Genomic DNA, 18191 nt, shown 5'->3' with positions numbered 1-18191 from the left:
GGGGTAAAGCTATATTACATGAGAACATTAGGGCAAGTGAAGTATCTTTATACAGAACAGATGGAACTGATTTGTCACAAACTGGAAATCAGATTTTCTTAAATAATACACAAGGGGGGGGGGGGGGGGGGTGTTTGAGTCTTTCCTTCGCACAACAAAATCAACTTTTTCAAAGATTCAATAATCGAAAAATTTTGTGGAGGTGAGAACCCATGTCAGATTTGGTAGCTGACTTGGGCTCTCATGTGGCGGTCCAGGGAGACTGGTAGTGATTGGGGGATTATTTCACTCGGCCCTTGCTCTGGGCCTGACAAGTTCTAAAATTTGCAGGTTTGGAAAATGTGGTTAGTGGTAACGGTGGGGTCTACAGATGGGTGACTCTGGGACCTCCTCCACCTCATCTTATAGAGGGGAGGCCTACACCTGCCAACAGGTGGGGCACTAATAACTGGAGCATTGGTAATACGAGTGTTTTCCCCGGTCACCCCCCATGGTAGGTGGTGGTGTAACCGTGTTTAACTACCAGGGGTTTTATGACACTATGTCAACATAGGTCAGCTGATAGCCATTGTGTATAGGTAATCGGTAGTCACCCTGGCGCCTCAACAAAATATTATAGAATAATCTGTAGCCAAAGTTATGCCACAAAGTGAAAATGTATATTCTAGTAATGAAAATGTAAATACAAGTTGGTGTAATAAAATGTATGTTTAATTCAAAGGATTGTTTTTGTATAAGTTGTAAATGAAATACAGAGGATGGAACCTCTACACAAATGAGTATAATATACAGAAAGTCTGTAGTATTTTAATTTTGGTATTTGTGAATTATAATTAACAACAGACAAAGAGAGACAACTCTAGATTAATTTTTAACATAGTTTAGAAATTACGTCAACAACTTGATCGTTGTTTTTCATCTCATTTTTATTCGTTCAGTACTGATATAGGGTCTTCTTATATAAGTATTGCAATTAATGATATTTCTTCAAAATGATCACAACTAAAACGGTGTAATAAACTGAAACGGGGTGAAAAAATAAATACTAAATTCTTTTTTTTTTTGAAGGATACAATTTTAAACTTAGCCACTATAGGGGAGATAAGTCTCTTAGTAAAGATTTCAAACTGGAATAATAGTGAAATTTTCGTGTTTTGCTTGTAGCAAGACAACAAGTTCAGTGACACCATTCTTTCTTTTTATTTTATTAAAGCATATTTTAAAACATTGCAAAACCTATCGTCTCATATTTTGTTTTATTACATTCTCTCTCATTGAATTCTTTCATTCTCAAAATATGCGTTTTTTTCAAGATAAGTAAATGCGAATGTGTGCAATGTTGCACAACTTGTAGCTTGAAAAATAGAACATTAACCAATACTTTAATTATATTATTTTTGAAAAAAGTCTTCTTTATTTCAAAGTAGAGGAAAATTCTATCTGAGAAAATATATACCGATGATTCACCGTAAACAAAATAAATGAAACCCAGTATGGCCGGCAACAATTTCAAATTACTTGATTATCGCCTCCTTGTTATGGACTAGGCACAAACATAGCGAGGCGGGAAAAGATATAAGTTTGAATGCTCAGTCCCTCTATTTACCTGGGACAGTAATGTTACAACACAACATGAATGCAAACTTTTAAATAACTTATAAAAAGTCCATGTGCTCAACACAATCAATAATGATTCCAGGTCAATCACAGTACACAGGATGAGTCAGATTAACTTTTAAATAGACATACGTGTACCCAATGTTTTGAAAAGTACAAAAGAAGTGTTATTCCGAATAATTTATTGATAAGTTTTGTTGAAATAACAATGTTCATGTCATCATACGTACCTCTTTTTGTGTCTAATGAATATGTACAATCGCAACTTTGTATCACTCCGTCTCTCCTATCGTATGCTGTTACTGTTCCCAATTTTCCATCTACAATATTGGTATGTTCCTGAATGTTTACAGTAACGGATGGAACATTGAAAAATGGTCTTGGGTTATCATCTTTAATTTTAACTGTTACCTGTGAAAGTACAAATATTATGCAAAATAGATACGATTGACAAATTAAATTGATAAATGCAATATAAATCTTTTAATAATTGGTCATGAATTACTTTGCTTCCAAATACAGCTTATTTTATACAAACTGATTTTGAACCTAATAGACATATTAGTCCATAGAAGAAAACCAATATATAAATTGTTTTAAGATTTAAAGTATGTAAGTTGGTTGTTAAAATAATATCATAAGGCTATTCGAGATACAGTTAAACGATCTGGGATGACTGGAATCAAGTACATATATGAACTGCAGGAATTTTCATGTTCAGAGATATGATAAGAGTACTGATCTAGTCTTTGAAATTGCTATGTAAAATTCTTATGTTAATTTTGAAGATGACTGAAGATGATAATATCTCCATTCTTTAGTGCAAAAAAGTCACATGTGATTTCATAAAGCTGTGAAAATTTACATGTTTGACCTCAAACGGACATCATACTAATAGCTTCTGTCAAAATGTTAAGGGATACAAAGCCTTACCGAAAAATATCTTTTACCAATATTTAAAGAGAAAAATGTATAACATGATATCATTTTGTCTATTCCTTGTTTTATATCTGACTGTTACTGACAATATTTCAAAGTGAGGCTTTTCATCAGTTTATGCAGTTTTATTTTTGATACAGCAAGTTTGAAACCTTCGAGAAATGTATAAGAAAACAATAAAGAGTGTAAAGACCTATATATGAAAGAATTATGGTGGATGAAGATTTGAAAGATTATTAACATTTTTTTATTTTCGAAATTAAGGGTCCAAAAACTGTCATACTATACATCCTCTTTCAAACGAAACTATAGGCTTAAATATCATGTTCTTTATACAAGAATCGGAATGATAACATCCTTGCCGCAAACAGATGTTACAAATGGCATGAATATACATGTATGAATGTTTCGTCATATTATTTAGTCGGGTAATAATCGGCTAACAGTAACTTACAATACTATCTGTTTAAAAAATGCTTTTTAACACTGGTACTTTTTTTTACCCATTTGTTCGATCATATTATTTTTGTTCTACTATTCTAGAACTCAATCACTGAATTTTGTTTTTAAACTTCTAATTTACTTAAATGATATAGATTAAATAAAATTAAATACAAGTTTGAATTTAGAATTAGACCTACCAGTGCTCTCGTTGACCTTTGAGGTGAACCTTTGTCAGAAACAATAACACTGAGCATGATCTCGTCCTTCTGCACACTATGAAGTACAGTATTTAGAATAATTTGACCTGTTTGAGCGTCAATGGTAAACCTTGAACTATATTCAGATTTTTCTGTGAATTAAACAAAAACTTATAGTGAGAAAGAACAATATCATGCTTTTGGTATGTGTATTTTAATTTTGGCTTGCGAACGAAAATTGTATATGTCCGCCTTGTCAATCTGACATTGTTACCAACTGTATTACGTTTCCGGTGTTAACAATGACTTCTAGATCTGAATTCAGAATCGTGATACGGGCGGTTCATAAAAAGATGAATAAACAAATCATATCAACGTTACAAGTCTTATGTGAGATCTATATATTTTGTAATTAAAGAAATTGTGTGTTTGACACTGGGTCCATCATGATCAAAATCTGTTCATCGTTGAACAGACAAAATGTAAAAAAACACCAAGATTATGTCCAAAGTGGAAGAATATTTGTGCAAAAGCACTCAATACATTGCTTTTTCAATATTAAATTCATTTTTCAAAACAAAAATATGTTTTGTCGAAAGATTAGGAATCAAGTGTCAAATGGAAGAGAGTTATTTCAGGTAATCTAGCGATTACCACAATGCCTAAATTTATACGCAATTTCTGGAATTTCCTGCAGTCTGTACACTTTGGACAAAAAAAATAAAAAGTCATATTTATATAACTTTTAACAATAGTATCATCAAAAGTTACACGGTGCAATCGATGAACCTGTTTATATACAGTATGTTTCCCGAAAGACGTTAGTCAACAAATAAAAGGAAAAAACAATAATCGTCCAATTAATACTACGCGACTAAACAATTTACCAAAAGCGTCATTCAGACCAATCGAAAAAGATACTTACCGAATCTATAAACCAGCATTCCGTTTACACCTGAATCGATGTCATCAGCAGGTATCGTGTCAACAATAATGGTTCCGGTCTCAGTATCACGTGACACATTAAGAAAAATTTCGGGGTTATATATATTAGGTGAATTATCATTAACATCGATTATGTTAATGCTCAGTGTGGCTATAGAAAACAGTTTAGGTACACCTTTGTCCGACGCATTGAGAGTACATGAATTTTGTACATCACCATTATCATAATCTAGTGTAATGTTAGGCTTCACCTTTAAAAACATCTCTTTGTTAACTGGAAAAAATTAACAAAAATGCAACTAATCATTTGACAGTATAGTGCAAAAGTTAAACTTACTTTCCCGTCAATCATGATAAGCATTGGATATTGTACATTTTTTTATAAAATTGTACCAACTATAATTAAGCTCATGCAGATATGAATATTTAAAGATTAGCAATAGCTACATCCTACAAAAGGTGACTTTTCAGTTTTGTCGATAAGTTCTTGTTTCCCTAATTGAACGTCATTCCCGTTCGTAATTCTACAACCCAACCTAGCTGTATTGACTGTAAATGAATATATGTATTGATATGTCTTTCCCAATAATCGTAGTCACAAACCAGTCGATCTTTGCTCCTCCTTATATATTTACTGTCTATAAGCTTATAATCAGAGTATTATATATAACGGTGTATAAAATACTAACTTAAGTAAAAACGTTTAATATATTTGATGTAATTTGTTTTGAGAAATTTTATTTAAAGTTGTCGTTTTTGCTTCTGCTTAACATTATAGTTGTTTGTATAATTTTGAAGTGTAGTTTCTTCTTCAATAGCGAAAACACATTACAACAAGGTATTTTTTACATCTACTTTTAACGAATCTGATGGTAAAGATTTGGAAGTCAATTATTGCAAAAATCAAGCAAGAAAAACCAAAATACTTTGCTATTTTGTTTTGAATCCAATGCTAAAACATTTGACAGTCAGTCGTTAAATAAAGATAGAAAACAGAACAGACTCGCAAAATCATGTGTGTAATCCGTGTATCTCGCTATATTCCTTAAAAGATGTAGTAACTTTTGTTTTCGTTCAACAATAATAACATTTTGTGTCTTCACCTTTGAAAACAGTAACGAGCACTGAACTCTTCAAAATTTGTTTTCAAAGCAAATGCTAGCAATGTGAAAGCAAATTTATATAGTTCTGGAAAAAACAACGAATTGTGAACTGAACAGTTTGCTCGTCAAATTAAATTGTTTATGTATATTTTTAAATGATGAAATTGATGTTGTATACACCATTTCTTCAAACTACATTTATGAGTTAATCTCAATCATCAAATTTGAGTTTTAGATGAGTTAAATAGAATTCCGAATCTGATTAACTTGTAAACTTATAGGTCGGGAAGTTACCAAGAAATATGTTAGCACAACATCTATCGTATTATTACCAGTGACATGATAATATACAAACCTAGGTTAACAGTAAACCAGCAATTATCATTGACAACAGTTAATTCTATGTCTGCGTTCTCTCTGCTATCTTTATCGTCCACTTGACCAAATGATGAAAGCTGTATAGAGAAAAAAAATCATGTAATTTGATAATTGTTTGCCTTTCATGCATCAGCAGATATTTTATCTTTGTTGTTGTAATTTTGTTTTCGCATCCGAATTTCAGTAACAATTTCTAGACGTAAGTCAACATACAAGCCAGACTTACCCGTATCCGTGGAACCCTTTAATTCGATTTCAATGGGATGAATAAGTTTAACACATTACTAAAGTTAATTCTTTTAGTGAGAGGACATCATCAAGATAAAAGTGTGTGAAATGTAAGGAATCCTAATGCTAGACTTTCATTTTCCCCGAGATGCTCTTGTAAGAAGTCTGTCTCATAAAAACAAAAGAAAACTAGAGGAACATAGTCCGTTCTTATAGGAAAGGTGGTGTCTGTCGCAAACACCCCCAAATGTAGCTACTAGAACGTTTTTGTTAATTTATGTATCATTGTCATTTTTTAGTTTCTATTCTGACATCGTACTCGGACTCGGACTTTTTTAACTGAGAATTACAGTGCGTATTAGTATGTATATGTTTTTTTCTACATTTGGTAGAGGTATTGGGGAGGGTTGAGAACTAAAAAAAAAACCAGTCAGGAGCCTCTGGATTTTGTCAGTCTTGTATGATTTTTAATTCTAGTTCATTTATATATATTTCGGAGTTAAGTATAACTTCCATTACCACTGAGATAGTACCCATTTCTTTTAGGGGACAGCTGATGCAAGACTCCGGGTATGGGATTTTCTCGCTGTATTAAAGACCCATTTGTGGCCTTCGGCTGTTTTTAGCTCTTTGGTCATGGTTGTTGTCTCTTTGACACATTCCTCATTTCCATTCTCTATTTTATAATATAACGCTTATAACAGATCAAGCATCGTGAAGATGTCAGTTTAAGATATTTTTGTTTGTTTGAGTGAGAGTGTTTTTCAAGTATGAATCAAAATAACTGAAACACCGAACTCTAATTCTAAGAGATCTGTGGATTTCTTAGTACCCACATTTGATTCCCACTGCCCTTAGGACAATAAATTTATTGCCTTATTATAAGACATACAATCATAATTTGGAAAGATGTTTCTCAGCTTCTCAACGTTGTTTGTACGGAAACCCAGGTAAATTTCGCATCCCTACATTTCATGAAGGGAAATCCAGTTCTTCGTTTTTTTGTTAAAATTTGAGAGCAAAATAGAACAAACCTCTTTGGTAATGTTTATATGAAAATGATTATTGGAAACAGATCTTGTAAATAGTTGTCTCATTGTCAATCATTATCAAAAAGTTCGTTTTTGTGAATGTTGCATTGGTGTTTGTTTTTGTTGCACTTAAAAGTGTTTCTGTTCTGTTCCGTTGTTTTATTGTTATAGTTGATGTACTCCATCGGTTTTAGTTTGTAACCCGGATTTTATTTTTTCTCAAAAGAGTTATAACTTTTGAACAGCGGTATACTACCTTTATCATGCAACATCTCCTTACTTGTGAAGTGTGATATGTAATATAGAAACATATTTAAGTATCAAAGTCTAAGTGGTGTTTTTATAGTATGAAAATGAGTGTCATTATTTCATTGTGATCAACATTGTGTATTTGTTGTTTTCATAATGAAAACAAAAACATTTTAAAATTGTCAATAAAGTTTCTCATATTAGCTTTCTCAATTATCCCGCCTTCATATTGTCACAAGATGAAAGAAAAATAAGTTATGCTTAATATATTATTGCGGATGATAGAAAGGCATCACAACGGAGAACGCTGATACAAAAAACTTTATAAACGATATTGAAATATATTATCTTAAAGTTTAGTTTGTCCGTCATATTAATGTGTTGCTTCCTAATTGAAATTACCTTTATATTACGAAAAATAGGATACTTGATTCAACAAATGCCCATTGAATGATTTATACAGGCAGAAACAATCTTACTAACTTGTTTATACTTACATGACTGTTGATGTTTGTATCCTCAGGTACATCAACTGTATATTTATTATTGTTAGATCTAATAAACTCAGGTGTGTTGTCATTATAATCAAGTATATCGATAACAACAGTAGCGTTAGACCACACCGTTGCTTTGTTTGGGTTAAAAGCCTAAAAATACACATAATAAAACAAATGATATGTGTCTCTTCGACACCAGGCCCAACTTGCACTATTTCATTTTCATGTGCAGGCAACCGCGAAATATTTGTCCTTGATCATATTTGGTCTAACTTTTATAAAGTAAAGACATTTTGATAGGGCGATCAAATATAGACCAAATATCCATCTATCAACTGAAATGTAACCAAGAAAAATACATGTTAGATTTAATCTTATGTTTGACAATTTTTCATCATATGAAACACTCAATTGGTATTTTTGATAAAGTTGTACCTCCATTTGACCAATGCTTCACTACCAAGAAAGAATGTTTCAATGCATGTGTATTAGTAAGTAATTAAGTCTGTAATCAAAAGAAGACTCTTGCTATACGGAGATTTTGTAACATAAATTATAGATTATAACAAGAGGCCCATGTTAGCTTGTCTGATATTGCTTGCCTGCAATTTCAGTTACCTTATACGAATTTATCAACTAACGACGACAATTTTCATTAAAATTGGTGAATTTTAAATGAAGAAAATCGAACTTTAATCGGTTATCAAAATTCGTATGTATTCTTAAACCATTTCGTGTAGTGGTTTGTTTAATAAAAACCCGGTAGCTACACATTTTTAAGAATTTTTAAACAATCACGTCCCATAACAATGTAACTGAATAAAGAATAGTGATAAAAATATCCAACTTTGTCATGAAATCCAAAACACTCTATACAAAAGCTCTGTCCGTTTCATGATGTTCTTTATGTTCCAACTAGAAACCATACCGGAAAGGATGAAGAACGCACTGATGGACTGACAATTGTATGTACCTATACCTGCCTTTTCGGGATGACTTTATCAATATACTGGGATTCTCAAATATAAAGAAATCATTTAAAAAATATATTTGAAATTCACTTTTAACAAATTATTTGTATTGCCCCCTTTTTTATAGAAAAAAATATTAAATTATAATTCTAATATGACGTGCTTCTTTCGCTTTGTAAACAACACCGTGATAAAATTCTCGATATATCTAAACTTAACGTAGACTCCAAGATGTACACAAATGGCTGTTTAAATATGCCTCCCACGTAAATCCACATGTATCGTAACCTATGTGTAAACGGTTGTGGATTTCGCTGTGTTAACAATTACAATTGAATAAAACCCTACAGAACATTTATTCTGATTCTGACGCATAACAAAAAGGGATTTACACATTAGAGAACGGAAAAATAGACAAAAACAAAATAAATTAAAATTCCGTGAAATTCCAGTAATGATTTTGGCGCATTAACGTCATTTCAAAACATGACGTCATACGTATGAAAACGTCAAAGCTGAAGGTTTTTCTATTGCGTTTACCTTCTAAACTCGGGTACAATTGCATTAAAATAAATTATTGAGGTAGGTGTTGCTTGTTGTCTGTTCTATTGCATTATTCGCACATTTACTGATTTCAGCAAGTCAACATGGCGGCTCCTTGGTTACAACATGTCAACAGTGAATTGACGGTAGTTTACGAAAAAAAAAATGTAAATTTAAAATTGCAAATGTTAGGTTTACTGAGAAGTAACCAAAGGAATCACATTTTTTTCTAGCAGTTAGTTAAGAAATCATTCATGCAGGTTTATTAAATTTGTTTTACATTTATCGAACAGTGGGTAAAATAGAACAGCCACACACACGGTATACCCATCATCGCTTCAGTTTTTTAATGATCGTATTTGTCCTATTAGAATCGAAATAATTCATGGAAGCCATAGATTTGTTGTAAATTTACACATGGCCTGGGCCGTGATATTCGTTAATTTTATCCCTCGCTAACGCTCAGGATAAAATTCGAATATCACGGCCCAGGCCATGTGTAAATTTCGAACAAATCTATGGCTTCCATGAATTATTTCTTAATTAACACATATGCCTTTTTGCGTTTTCAATGCAGAAAAAAAACTTCAATCTATTCTTATCAGTGTTTTTATAATCAGTCATTCCATGCACAAAAGATATAGCATGTGTTCAATACGTGTAATAAACATATTAGCATTGTAAAATCGATGTCTAATGAAAAATACAAGTGCCCCAAATTTTTTCTCAATTTTCCCGACTGGCTTGATTACACAGTAGTTTCAATAAAAAAAATCAAGCCAAAGCTTCATTTTCGTATAGTATAAAGAACCCGGAGATTATCATAAAAGATGAGAAATAAATTAACGTCCTTTTTTTGCATTTCATTTAGCAATTTTAAAAGATTCAAATAAAGTTACCTTCACATCGAAAGTACAAGAATTTTGTTTCTCATAATCCACTGCTGTACGCAATAGTATCGTTGCATTTCCGGCTCCTTCATTCTTAAGAGAAAATGTATCTTGACAACCTGTAAATATTTTATAATATCTAATAATTTCTAAAATATCGAAGTGGTTTCCAACCTGTGAACAATTTCATGATATGAAAAACAAACAATAATCAAACTGGGCTTTGTTTTTAATTTTTTTAAAACAATTTCATTTTCCTTTAAAAAATACCACTGACTTTGTTCAGGCTACTATAACTAATTATCCCTTGATTGATATTCTTTTACTTCTAGAAGATTAAGTTTTGAACTTTGATAAAAAATCAATCAAGTATGATGCAATTTAAAGGAACAAAATAAAGTAAAAAAAGTTTCTTGAGACTCATTCGAAAATCCGGTTAAAACTGCAAAATTTCCTTACAATTACCAATTCAGGGCAGCAACCCAACAACAGGTTGTATGATTCATCTAATAATTTCAGGATAGATGGTTTTTACCTGATTAATATTTTAAGTTTCAGAGACATAATCCAAAATCGGAATTTTACCCCTGTGTTCTACTTTGAGTAATGTCAGCAATGTTGGTTGCCAAGTGTAGTCATCGGACACATGTTTTGAACAAGAAACCTAATAAAGATTATGGTTAAGTTTGGTAACATTTGTCCCAATAGTTTCAGAGTAGAAGATTTTTGTAAAGGATTACAAAATTTTACATATTTTTTTAAATTGACCATGAAGGACAAAGACTCCTGAGGGGTCAATTGACAATTTTTGGTCATGTTGACTTATTTGTAGATTTTAGTTTGCTGAACATTGGTGTTATTTACAGTTTATCTATATCTATAATTATATTATTCTACAAAACAAACAACTGCAAAATTTCCTTAACATTACCAATTCAGGGGCAGCAATCGAATAAAAGGTTGTCTAGTTATTCGGAAAATGTCATGGCTGACAGATATCAACCTGATAAACTTTGTTACTCCTGTCAGATTTGCGCTCTTAAGATATTAGTTTTAGAGATATAAGCCAAAAAAAACAAACTGCATTTTACCACTACGTCTTTTTTGTTCAATGTCGGTTGGCAGGATCGGTGATTGGGAAACACTTGTAAAACTAAATACCTTAAGGATGAATGTGGCCATGTTCTGTGAAATTTTGCCAAGTAGTTTCAGAGGAGAAGATTTTTGTAAAAGTTTACGACGGAGGACGACAGACAACGAGCAGGTGAGTTAATAAGTAAAAATTTAAGGTATTATAACTGTTACTACATACTCTCCCCATATACTGTGAACTGAATATCAGCGTTTATGTCAATGTCAGCATCGGTTGCTAATATGCGAGACACGACAGCTCCTTCTTGTATATTTTCATTCATTTTGGAGAAATATGTATTTAAGGTGAACAGTGGTACGTTATCATTTTCGTCAAGAACCCAAACTCTCACCTAATTATAAAAAAACATAGAATTAGTTAGTTGCATGAAATATACAGACACATTTTCATTAATTTGATTGACTAAAGATGTGGACACACCTTACCGGATAGATTGAGCGGACGCCGAACGGATTGTAAACAGTTATCCGTTCGGCACTCGTTCGCGCTATTCGTGAAGGTGTGACTGGGGCTTAACAATTTAACGTTTTATGTGTTGTCAATTGACGAATATTGATGATCAAAACCATAAACATATGATAACGGTTCCAATTTACAAAACCCTACTACAAATATGTCTTTTATCTGAACACAACAGTACATTATGTGAGAAATAGGTTTGTGACTTTTAAAAAAAAAAGTGGCAATACTTGTTTTGCATTTGACAAGATGACGTGTTCCTGTATTGTTTGACATTGATGTGTGAATTTTTGTTTGAGGTATAGCAATTTAAAGGAAAGTTAATGGCAGACTCATTTCTGATCACAACACTGTACTTGCTTTCAGTTACTGTAAAAATTCTTGAATACAGTATAATTTGTAATTCATTGTATATTGTATCATCAATTTAACTGCTATTTTAGAATTGATTGCATTTTACTGGTGTACCGTTCGAATCAAAACAGGTTGACAGTAAAAAAAAACAAAGCAATTTATTACGAAAGTTACATCGATCTTATTGATCAATATGTCTGAAAACTATATAATCAAAGGGTTTTACATATTTGTTTTCATATATCAAAAAGTGTTTGTTTAAGTTATTTTCCATATAGGAACACAAACAAATTGCTTCCACACAGGGAGTTAATTCAGTTTAATAAAATGTCGAATGGACTAGAATGTCAACAGTTATGTTGTTGATCAAAAGGTGCTATGTTTAAATAATTTATTTCAGTATGTCAGTAATTGGATCTAGTTAGTGTGCTTTTTGTCCCTCGCAACAAGGTTTTACTGAAGGCACAACATTATCAGTTATTTGCACACTCTCCTACGTACACTTAAAGTTTAATTTGTTTTGAATGTCTCAGACATGTTCGAAATCGGTATCGATAATTTTTTCCTAAAAAATATCAGTACATCCGGTTCGTCATATTATATAAGCGCTCTCACACGTACAGATTTGGGAGTTTATAAAATGTATGTTTAAGTTGAGTATCAGCAATGCCTTGATCTATACATTTCCCTACTTATCACAAAATGGAGATCAAGTTCGAATTAGAGATGAATCATTATTCAACGTTCTGGAGCAACGAGCGGGGGCATATGAGTCATATAGACAGTTTTAGCATAACTCCAATAAGATTACCTCTTGCCTACTTAATACTCGCATCACAGTATGACCACGAACCCGCTACGATCTCAAAAATTGTAAAAAAAACTTTGAAGTCGTAGAAAGATCGTGGTGGTTGTGTTAAGGACATGCCAAGTCTTCATGATCGTGGAGGTCTACGACCAACTTTAAACATGTTCAAAAAATTCGTAGTAAATTCTTAGCCAAAACTAGTCATATAAGAAGCGTAGTAATGTAATAGCAAGGACATAGTAAGATCTGGATGGGAGTAGAAGCATCGTATTGGAAACATCGTGCAATTGGGGAAGCTAATTGAAAATATTATGCAACTTATCACAATTTCACCGCGACAAATAAATATTTCACTACGTCTTTAATACCCTTTACTTATATATTGACACGATTATACTAATATGTGGAAGACAACAATACGTTGCTCCTACGCGCATTTTGTCCATAATACGTAACTACGACTCTATTATGTCATAGCAACGATAATTATACGACCTCATTCTGTTGATACCTCTTTTTTAGCAACACGACCTCTAAGTGTTTTTGGTACTTTAGTAGCATGTTTTTCCAATAAATTTGGAGTGCATGATGGGAGAGTCAAACTATTTATAGGGACAAAAACCGTAGTCACAACGTAGTTGAAAGGTATTGAAGTAGTAGTTTGATCGTAGTAGATTCGTATTGAGATCGTAATTTGATCGGGAAGGTCTTGGTAGAAGCAAACAGAGATCTTGTCAGTCGTAGTAGGGTCTTTTTAGACGTGGCAAGAGCGTGACAAGATCGTTAAAAGATACTGAGGAAAAGGTTTAAAGAGTAAACAAAATATATTGGAGTTATTGCTCAGTTTACAAAGTATACGCATATGCATGGATTATTGTGACGCTCTTATCATATAAACCGTATTTGTTCGTTATTCTTAAACAAGGAATATTCAACGATAACCTTGAGAATAACTTTTTTCGAACGAAAATGACATATTCAAAAACAGTGATATTACACCAGATTTAGTCTTCATTCGAGAGATAATCCTTAATCTAAATATGAAAATATCAGTAATTTGGGAATGTGTAACATTCGGGGTTGGTTCATGTGATTTTGTAATTAAAAATACATCTTCGGCAGCTAAACTTATTACAAATACTTACTAAAGCTAGATCACTGTTTTCTGCCACATTTTTATTTCTCACACGAATAACAAATTCATGGACTTCTTTGCGTTCTCTGTCAATCTCTTTGGTTAAGATAACTGTCCCATTTGATTCGTTCACAAAAAATGAAAGGTCCTCACTCTTATCAATAATTTCATATTTCAAAGATTGATTGTCCGGATTAGATACGTAATGTGATACCGATTGTAAAGTTAAATATTGTGCACTGTTCTCCATTACTGTCATATTAATTTCTTGCTTATTAAATTTAAGAGACTGTTTGGAATGTGTCTGCACTTTAACTGTCATTGGAGCTGAGTTAGTCAAACTTGGACTACCATCATCTGTTATATGTATGATTAAGCTGTAATTACCATCTGTTGGATTAGGTGACTTTTTGGTACGTAGTATACCACCATTTTGGTCAATTGAAAGGAAATCTGATGCATTCCCATCTATTGTAAAATGGATTTTTGCATTATTTCCTACATCCAAGTCTTTGGCCTTAATCACATCAACAACTCGTTCTTCGATGAAATATCTACGAAAAAAGTATTTAATACAGCATCAAAATTCAAGCATAGTATAGAATCCAGTTAAACACCAAACAAAAGATTGAAACAACAATTCGTGTGAATTTTTAATTTGTGCTTAACCTATCGCGCCAAAACGGTAAAGCATATTACTTAAAACATGTATGCCCTTTTGTACTATTTCAATGAAATATCCAGGACTATATGCCAATAACTAATTAACGATAAGTACGAAACCCACACGTTTCCTTAACACGAGACTCGCCAGTGTCACTATAATCTGAGTTAGCTAATTATAGAATTCAAAATCAAATTTATAATGCTACGGAAACTTTGAGGTTCAAAATCTCACTAACGCCATATAAAGCATGGAGTTCTAAAAATCATTATAAGAGTTTCAAAAGTTTAACATTTCATGAACAGTACAGTTAGAGAAATGACCATATCAATGGTCGTTTCCGCCAGCTTAGAAATATGCTACAATGCTGGGTATATGTTCAAACCGTTTTAAACACAACTACCGTACAACCTTAAAAAACAAATTCTTGCACACGGCACATGAGTATTGGAACCCTTTGTCATATTTCATAACTAGCAATGTGTTTATAAATGAAAATGTTTAGATAATGCAACAGAAAAAGAAGTCGGTGTGTGGTCAAATAAACAAAAGTGGAGTTTCATTTATGCAAAAAGAACTTTTTCTCCAACAGTGCCAATGGAAATTTTGTGTATATTTATACTACTTCATGATTTGCATTATTGTTCAAAACTTGCAATCGATTGAGTTTTATCTTTATCTTTTTTTCTTTTTTTTGAACTTATTTTGATTTAAAACACATAAACAATGATTACACTTCCACTATTTGTTTTACTATGAATAACTGAAATTAAACTTCTTGGATTTTATCTTTTAACTATTTCTTTTTTACTTTAGAGAGAAGTGTCTAATGTAAAAAGAACAAACCTGACAGTAATTGAAGGTTTCAAGTCAACAAATTGTGGAATGTTATCGTTGATATCTTTTACGTTGAGAACAACTGTCTGTTGAGACGACATTGCGGGTTTACCATTGTCGAGAGCTTCAACAATTATTTCATAAAAAATCCTGTGTTCATAGTCTAGAGGTTCTTTACAAGTGAGGTTCCCAGACTGATTGTCCACCGTAAATTTATCGGTTTCGCTAAATTTATACACACAAAAAAATAATATTTGTAATTCAAATTAAATAACATTTACATGTTTAATTTGTTTAATAATTATAGATTTCAAATAACTGTTCTATTTAAAATAAATATTTATGACTATTCAAACATATATTATATTGATAAAACATGTGAATTTACATCATTTATTGTCAAAATATGTTTCCTTCATATTAGACAAATAAAAGTTTGGCAAGACAAAGCAAAAATTCTATATATACCCAAGGTTGCAATGAAGATAAGTAGTTTTGAAATAAAATAACTTGTGAACAACAAAATATTTTTTCTGGGAAAACATATTTCCGTTCTCGCTGTATATATTACAACAAAATTAGTTTTATTCTCTAGTGAACATTAGTTTAATTGGCGGCATTTTGTCCAAGGTTATAGTTGTCTTTGTGATACTGTTAAACATCCCTACCCTTATTCGATTGATTCAGTATTTAAATTGTGTCGTTGATCAAATGTATTTGTTCAATGTATGTTTTCTTGGGTTTTTTATGCCCCACCTACGATAGTAGAGGGGCATTATGTTTTCTGGTCTGTGCGTCCGTTCGTCCGTCCGTCCGTTCGTCCGTCTGTCTGTCCGTTCGTCCGTCTGTTCCGCTCCAGGTTAAAGTTTTTGGTCAAGGTAGTTTTTGATGAAGTTGAAGTCCAATCGACTTCAAACTTAGTACACATGTTCCCTATGATATGATCTTTCTAATTTTAATGCCAAATTAGAGTTTTTACCCCAATTTCACGGTCCACTGAACATGGAAAATGATAGTGCGAGTGGGGCATTCGTGTACTGAGGACACATTCTTGTTTCAATGTCTTTTGATTGAGTTCAACCAATTCAATTAATATTTTATAATGTTTCTATCTATGTTGTGATGTTAAACTATTGGATCATTAAAGGTGAAGGTTGGTACCTATTAAAACGTTTAAACCGGCTGCAGTTGTTTGCACCTTTCCTTAGTCAGTAACCCGATGTACAGTGATTGTCGTTTGTTGATTTTGTTCTTACATGTTTCTCGATTTTTATATGGATTAGACCGTTTGTTATTATACTATTCCTTAAAGCTTTCTGTTTTGTCGGAGGCACGGCTCCGTGTTGAATACCGTACTTTGATCTAACATGATTTACTTTTACAAATTGTGACTTGGATAAAGAGTTGTTGCATTGGCACTCATACCACAACTTCTTATATCTATCAATAGCATCATAAACAAAATTCATTATATACCCGTAGGCAATCGGATGGCATTTAACTAAATGACGGTAAGTAAATTCAAAATGCATTCATCAAGCCTTATAACTTTATCATGTAAGCGTGAATGTGTTTTAACCTTTCGAAAATTTGTTTTCTCTATGCTCTTCATTTCATCATCTTTTTTGTCTTTTTAATTTTTTCATCTGAACTTAACTAATGCATGTTTTTTTTGTAAACGATACATATTCGTTATTCTTTTTTTGTAAACGATACATATTCGTTATTCTATATTATAAGCTATTGTATTGAAATGGTATTTGAACTTGTCTTACCTTTTTAAGGAATATACTATTTGACTGTTAGGTGTATGAGGTTTGTCTATGTCATGCGCATTAAGTTTTGTGATAACATTTTTGCAAGTTTTATTTTCATCAAAGTCAACTGTTATCTGGTCTTGTTCAAACACTGGTGGGTTGTCGTTTACATCCTCAATTGTAAAAGTTACTGTCGCAGTGGCAGATAGGATGTTGTCACCATTGTCACGTGCGTACACAGTTACGCGATGAGTTTCGTCAGTCTCACGATCCAGTTGTCTAGCAACAAGTATGTTTCCAGTTGTTTGATTTATACGAAAATATCCACCATCACTTACGAGGTCAAATGTTATTTTTGCATTTTTACCTTCGTCAGTATCATTTGCAGTCAGGTTTCCAACACTTGTTGCAACTAACAAATTTTCTCTTACAGTGAAACTGTGAAATAAATAACAAATCTATATCTTGTATTCTATGAAGAGTTTAAAGGTCAACAGATATTACTTTGAAAATATATCATTCATTTATTCGTCCATTTGTTCGTTTGATCGTTCGTTCGTTCGTTCATTGAATTGTTCGTCCATTGAGTAATTCTTTCATTCAATCATTTATTTATTAGCTAATTCATTCACTCGTCAACTCATTTATTCAGGACCAATAATAATCATAGTTTAATGCCAAAAATGGTATTTTATAACTTTACCATTTCTTCGAAAAAATATATAAGAAATGTCAAAATATAATTAATTAAAAATAATGTTATTTAGAATAGAAGAAGTGGAGTCTTGCATTCGGTATATTTGTTTTTCTTTAATTTTCTGTATTCAAATGGCACGGCAAAGATCAGACATGTACATTGTAGCTAACAAACGCGGTCATTCATTTGAATAAAAGTCAGGAGCCGGTTCAGTGTTTGTCGTTTGTTGATATGGTTAATGTATGTTTCTCGTTTTTTTTTATATAGATTAGACCGTTGGTTTCCCCGTTTGAAT

The 18191-nt window shown here is 32.2% G+C and overlaps 2 protein-coding genes across 2 annotated transcripts in view; one reads left to right on the top strand and one right to left on the bottom strand.

The window, feature by feature from the left end:
- Positions 1–18191, top strand: part of LOC143062766 (amino acid transporter heavy chain SLC3A1-like) — a 387949-nt gene that overhangs the window by 225522 nt on the left and 144236 nt on the right. The window lies entirely within an intron of this gene.
- The window catches only part of LOC143062763 (protocadherin Fat 4-like), a 49819-nt gene that overhangs the window by 14583 nt on the left and 17045 nt on the right, over positions 1–18191 (bottom strand). Inside the window, exons 9-18 of the mRNA XM_076234538.1 lie at positions 17218–17637; positions 15452–15667; positions 13952–14495; positions 11345–11516; positions 10042–10151; positions 7629–7778; positions 5601–5700; positions 4123–4416; positions 3198–3349; positions 1848–2028 (exon numbers count right to left, since the gene is read on the bottom strand). Of these exons, the coding sequence (XP_076090653.1) occupies positions 1848–2028; positions 3198–3349; positions 4123–4416; positions 5601–5700; positions 7629–7778; positions 10042–10151; positions 11345–11516; positions 13952–14495; positions 15452–15667; positions 17218–17637 (2339 nt within the window). The remainder of the gene's footprint in view (positions 1–1847; positions 2029–3197; positions 3350–4122; positions 4417–5600; positions 5701–7628; positions 7779–10041; positions 10152–11344; positions 11517–13951; positions 14496–15451; positions 15668–17217; positions 17638–18191) is intronic.

This window comes from Mytilus galloprovincialis, chromosome 2 (assembly GCF_965363235.1).
Source record: "Mytilus galloprovincialis chromosome 2, xbMytGall1.hap1.1, whole genome shotgun sequence".
NCBI classification, from domain to species: Eukaryota; Metazoa; Mollusca; class Bivalvia; order Mytilida; family Mytilidae; genus Mytilus; species Mytilus galloprovincialis.
Note: the sequence above shows the minus strand (reverse complement) of the source record. Positions and strands in the feature narration are given on the sequence as shown.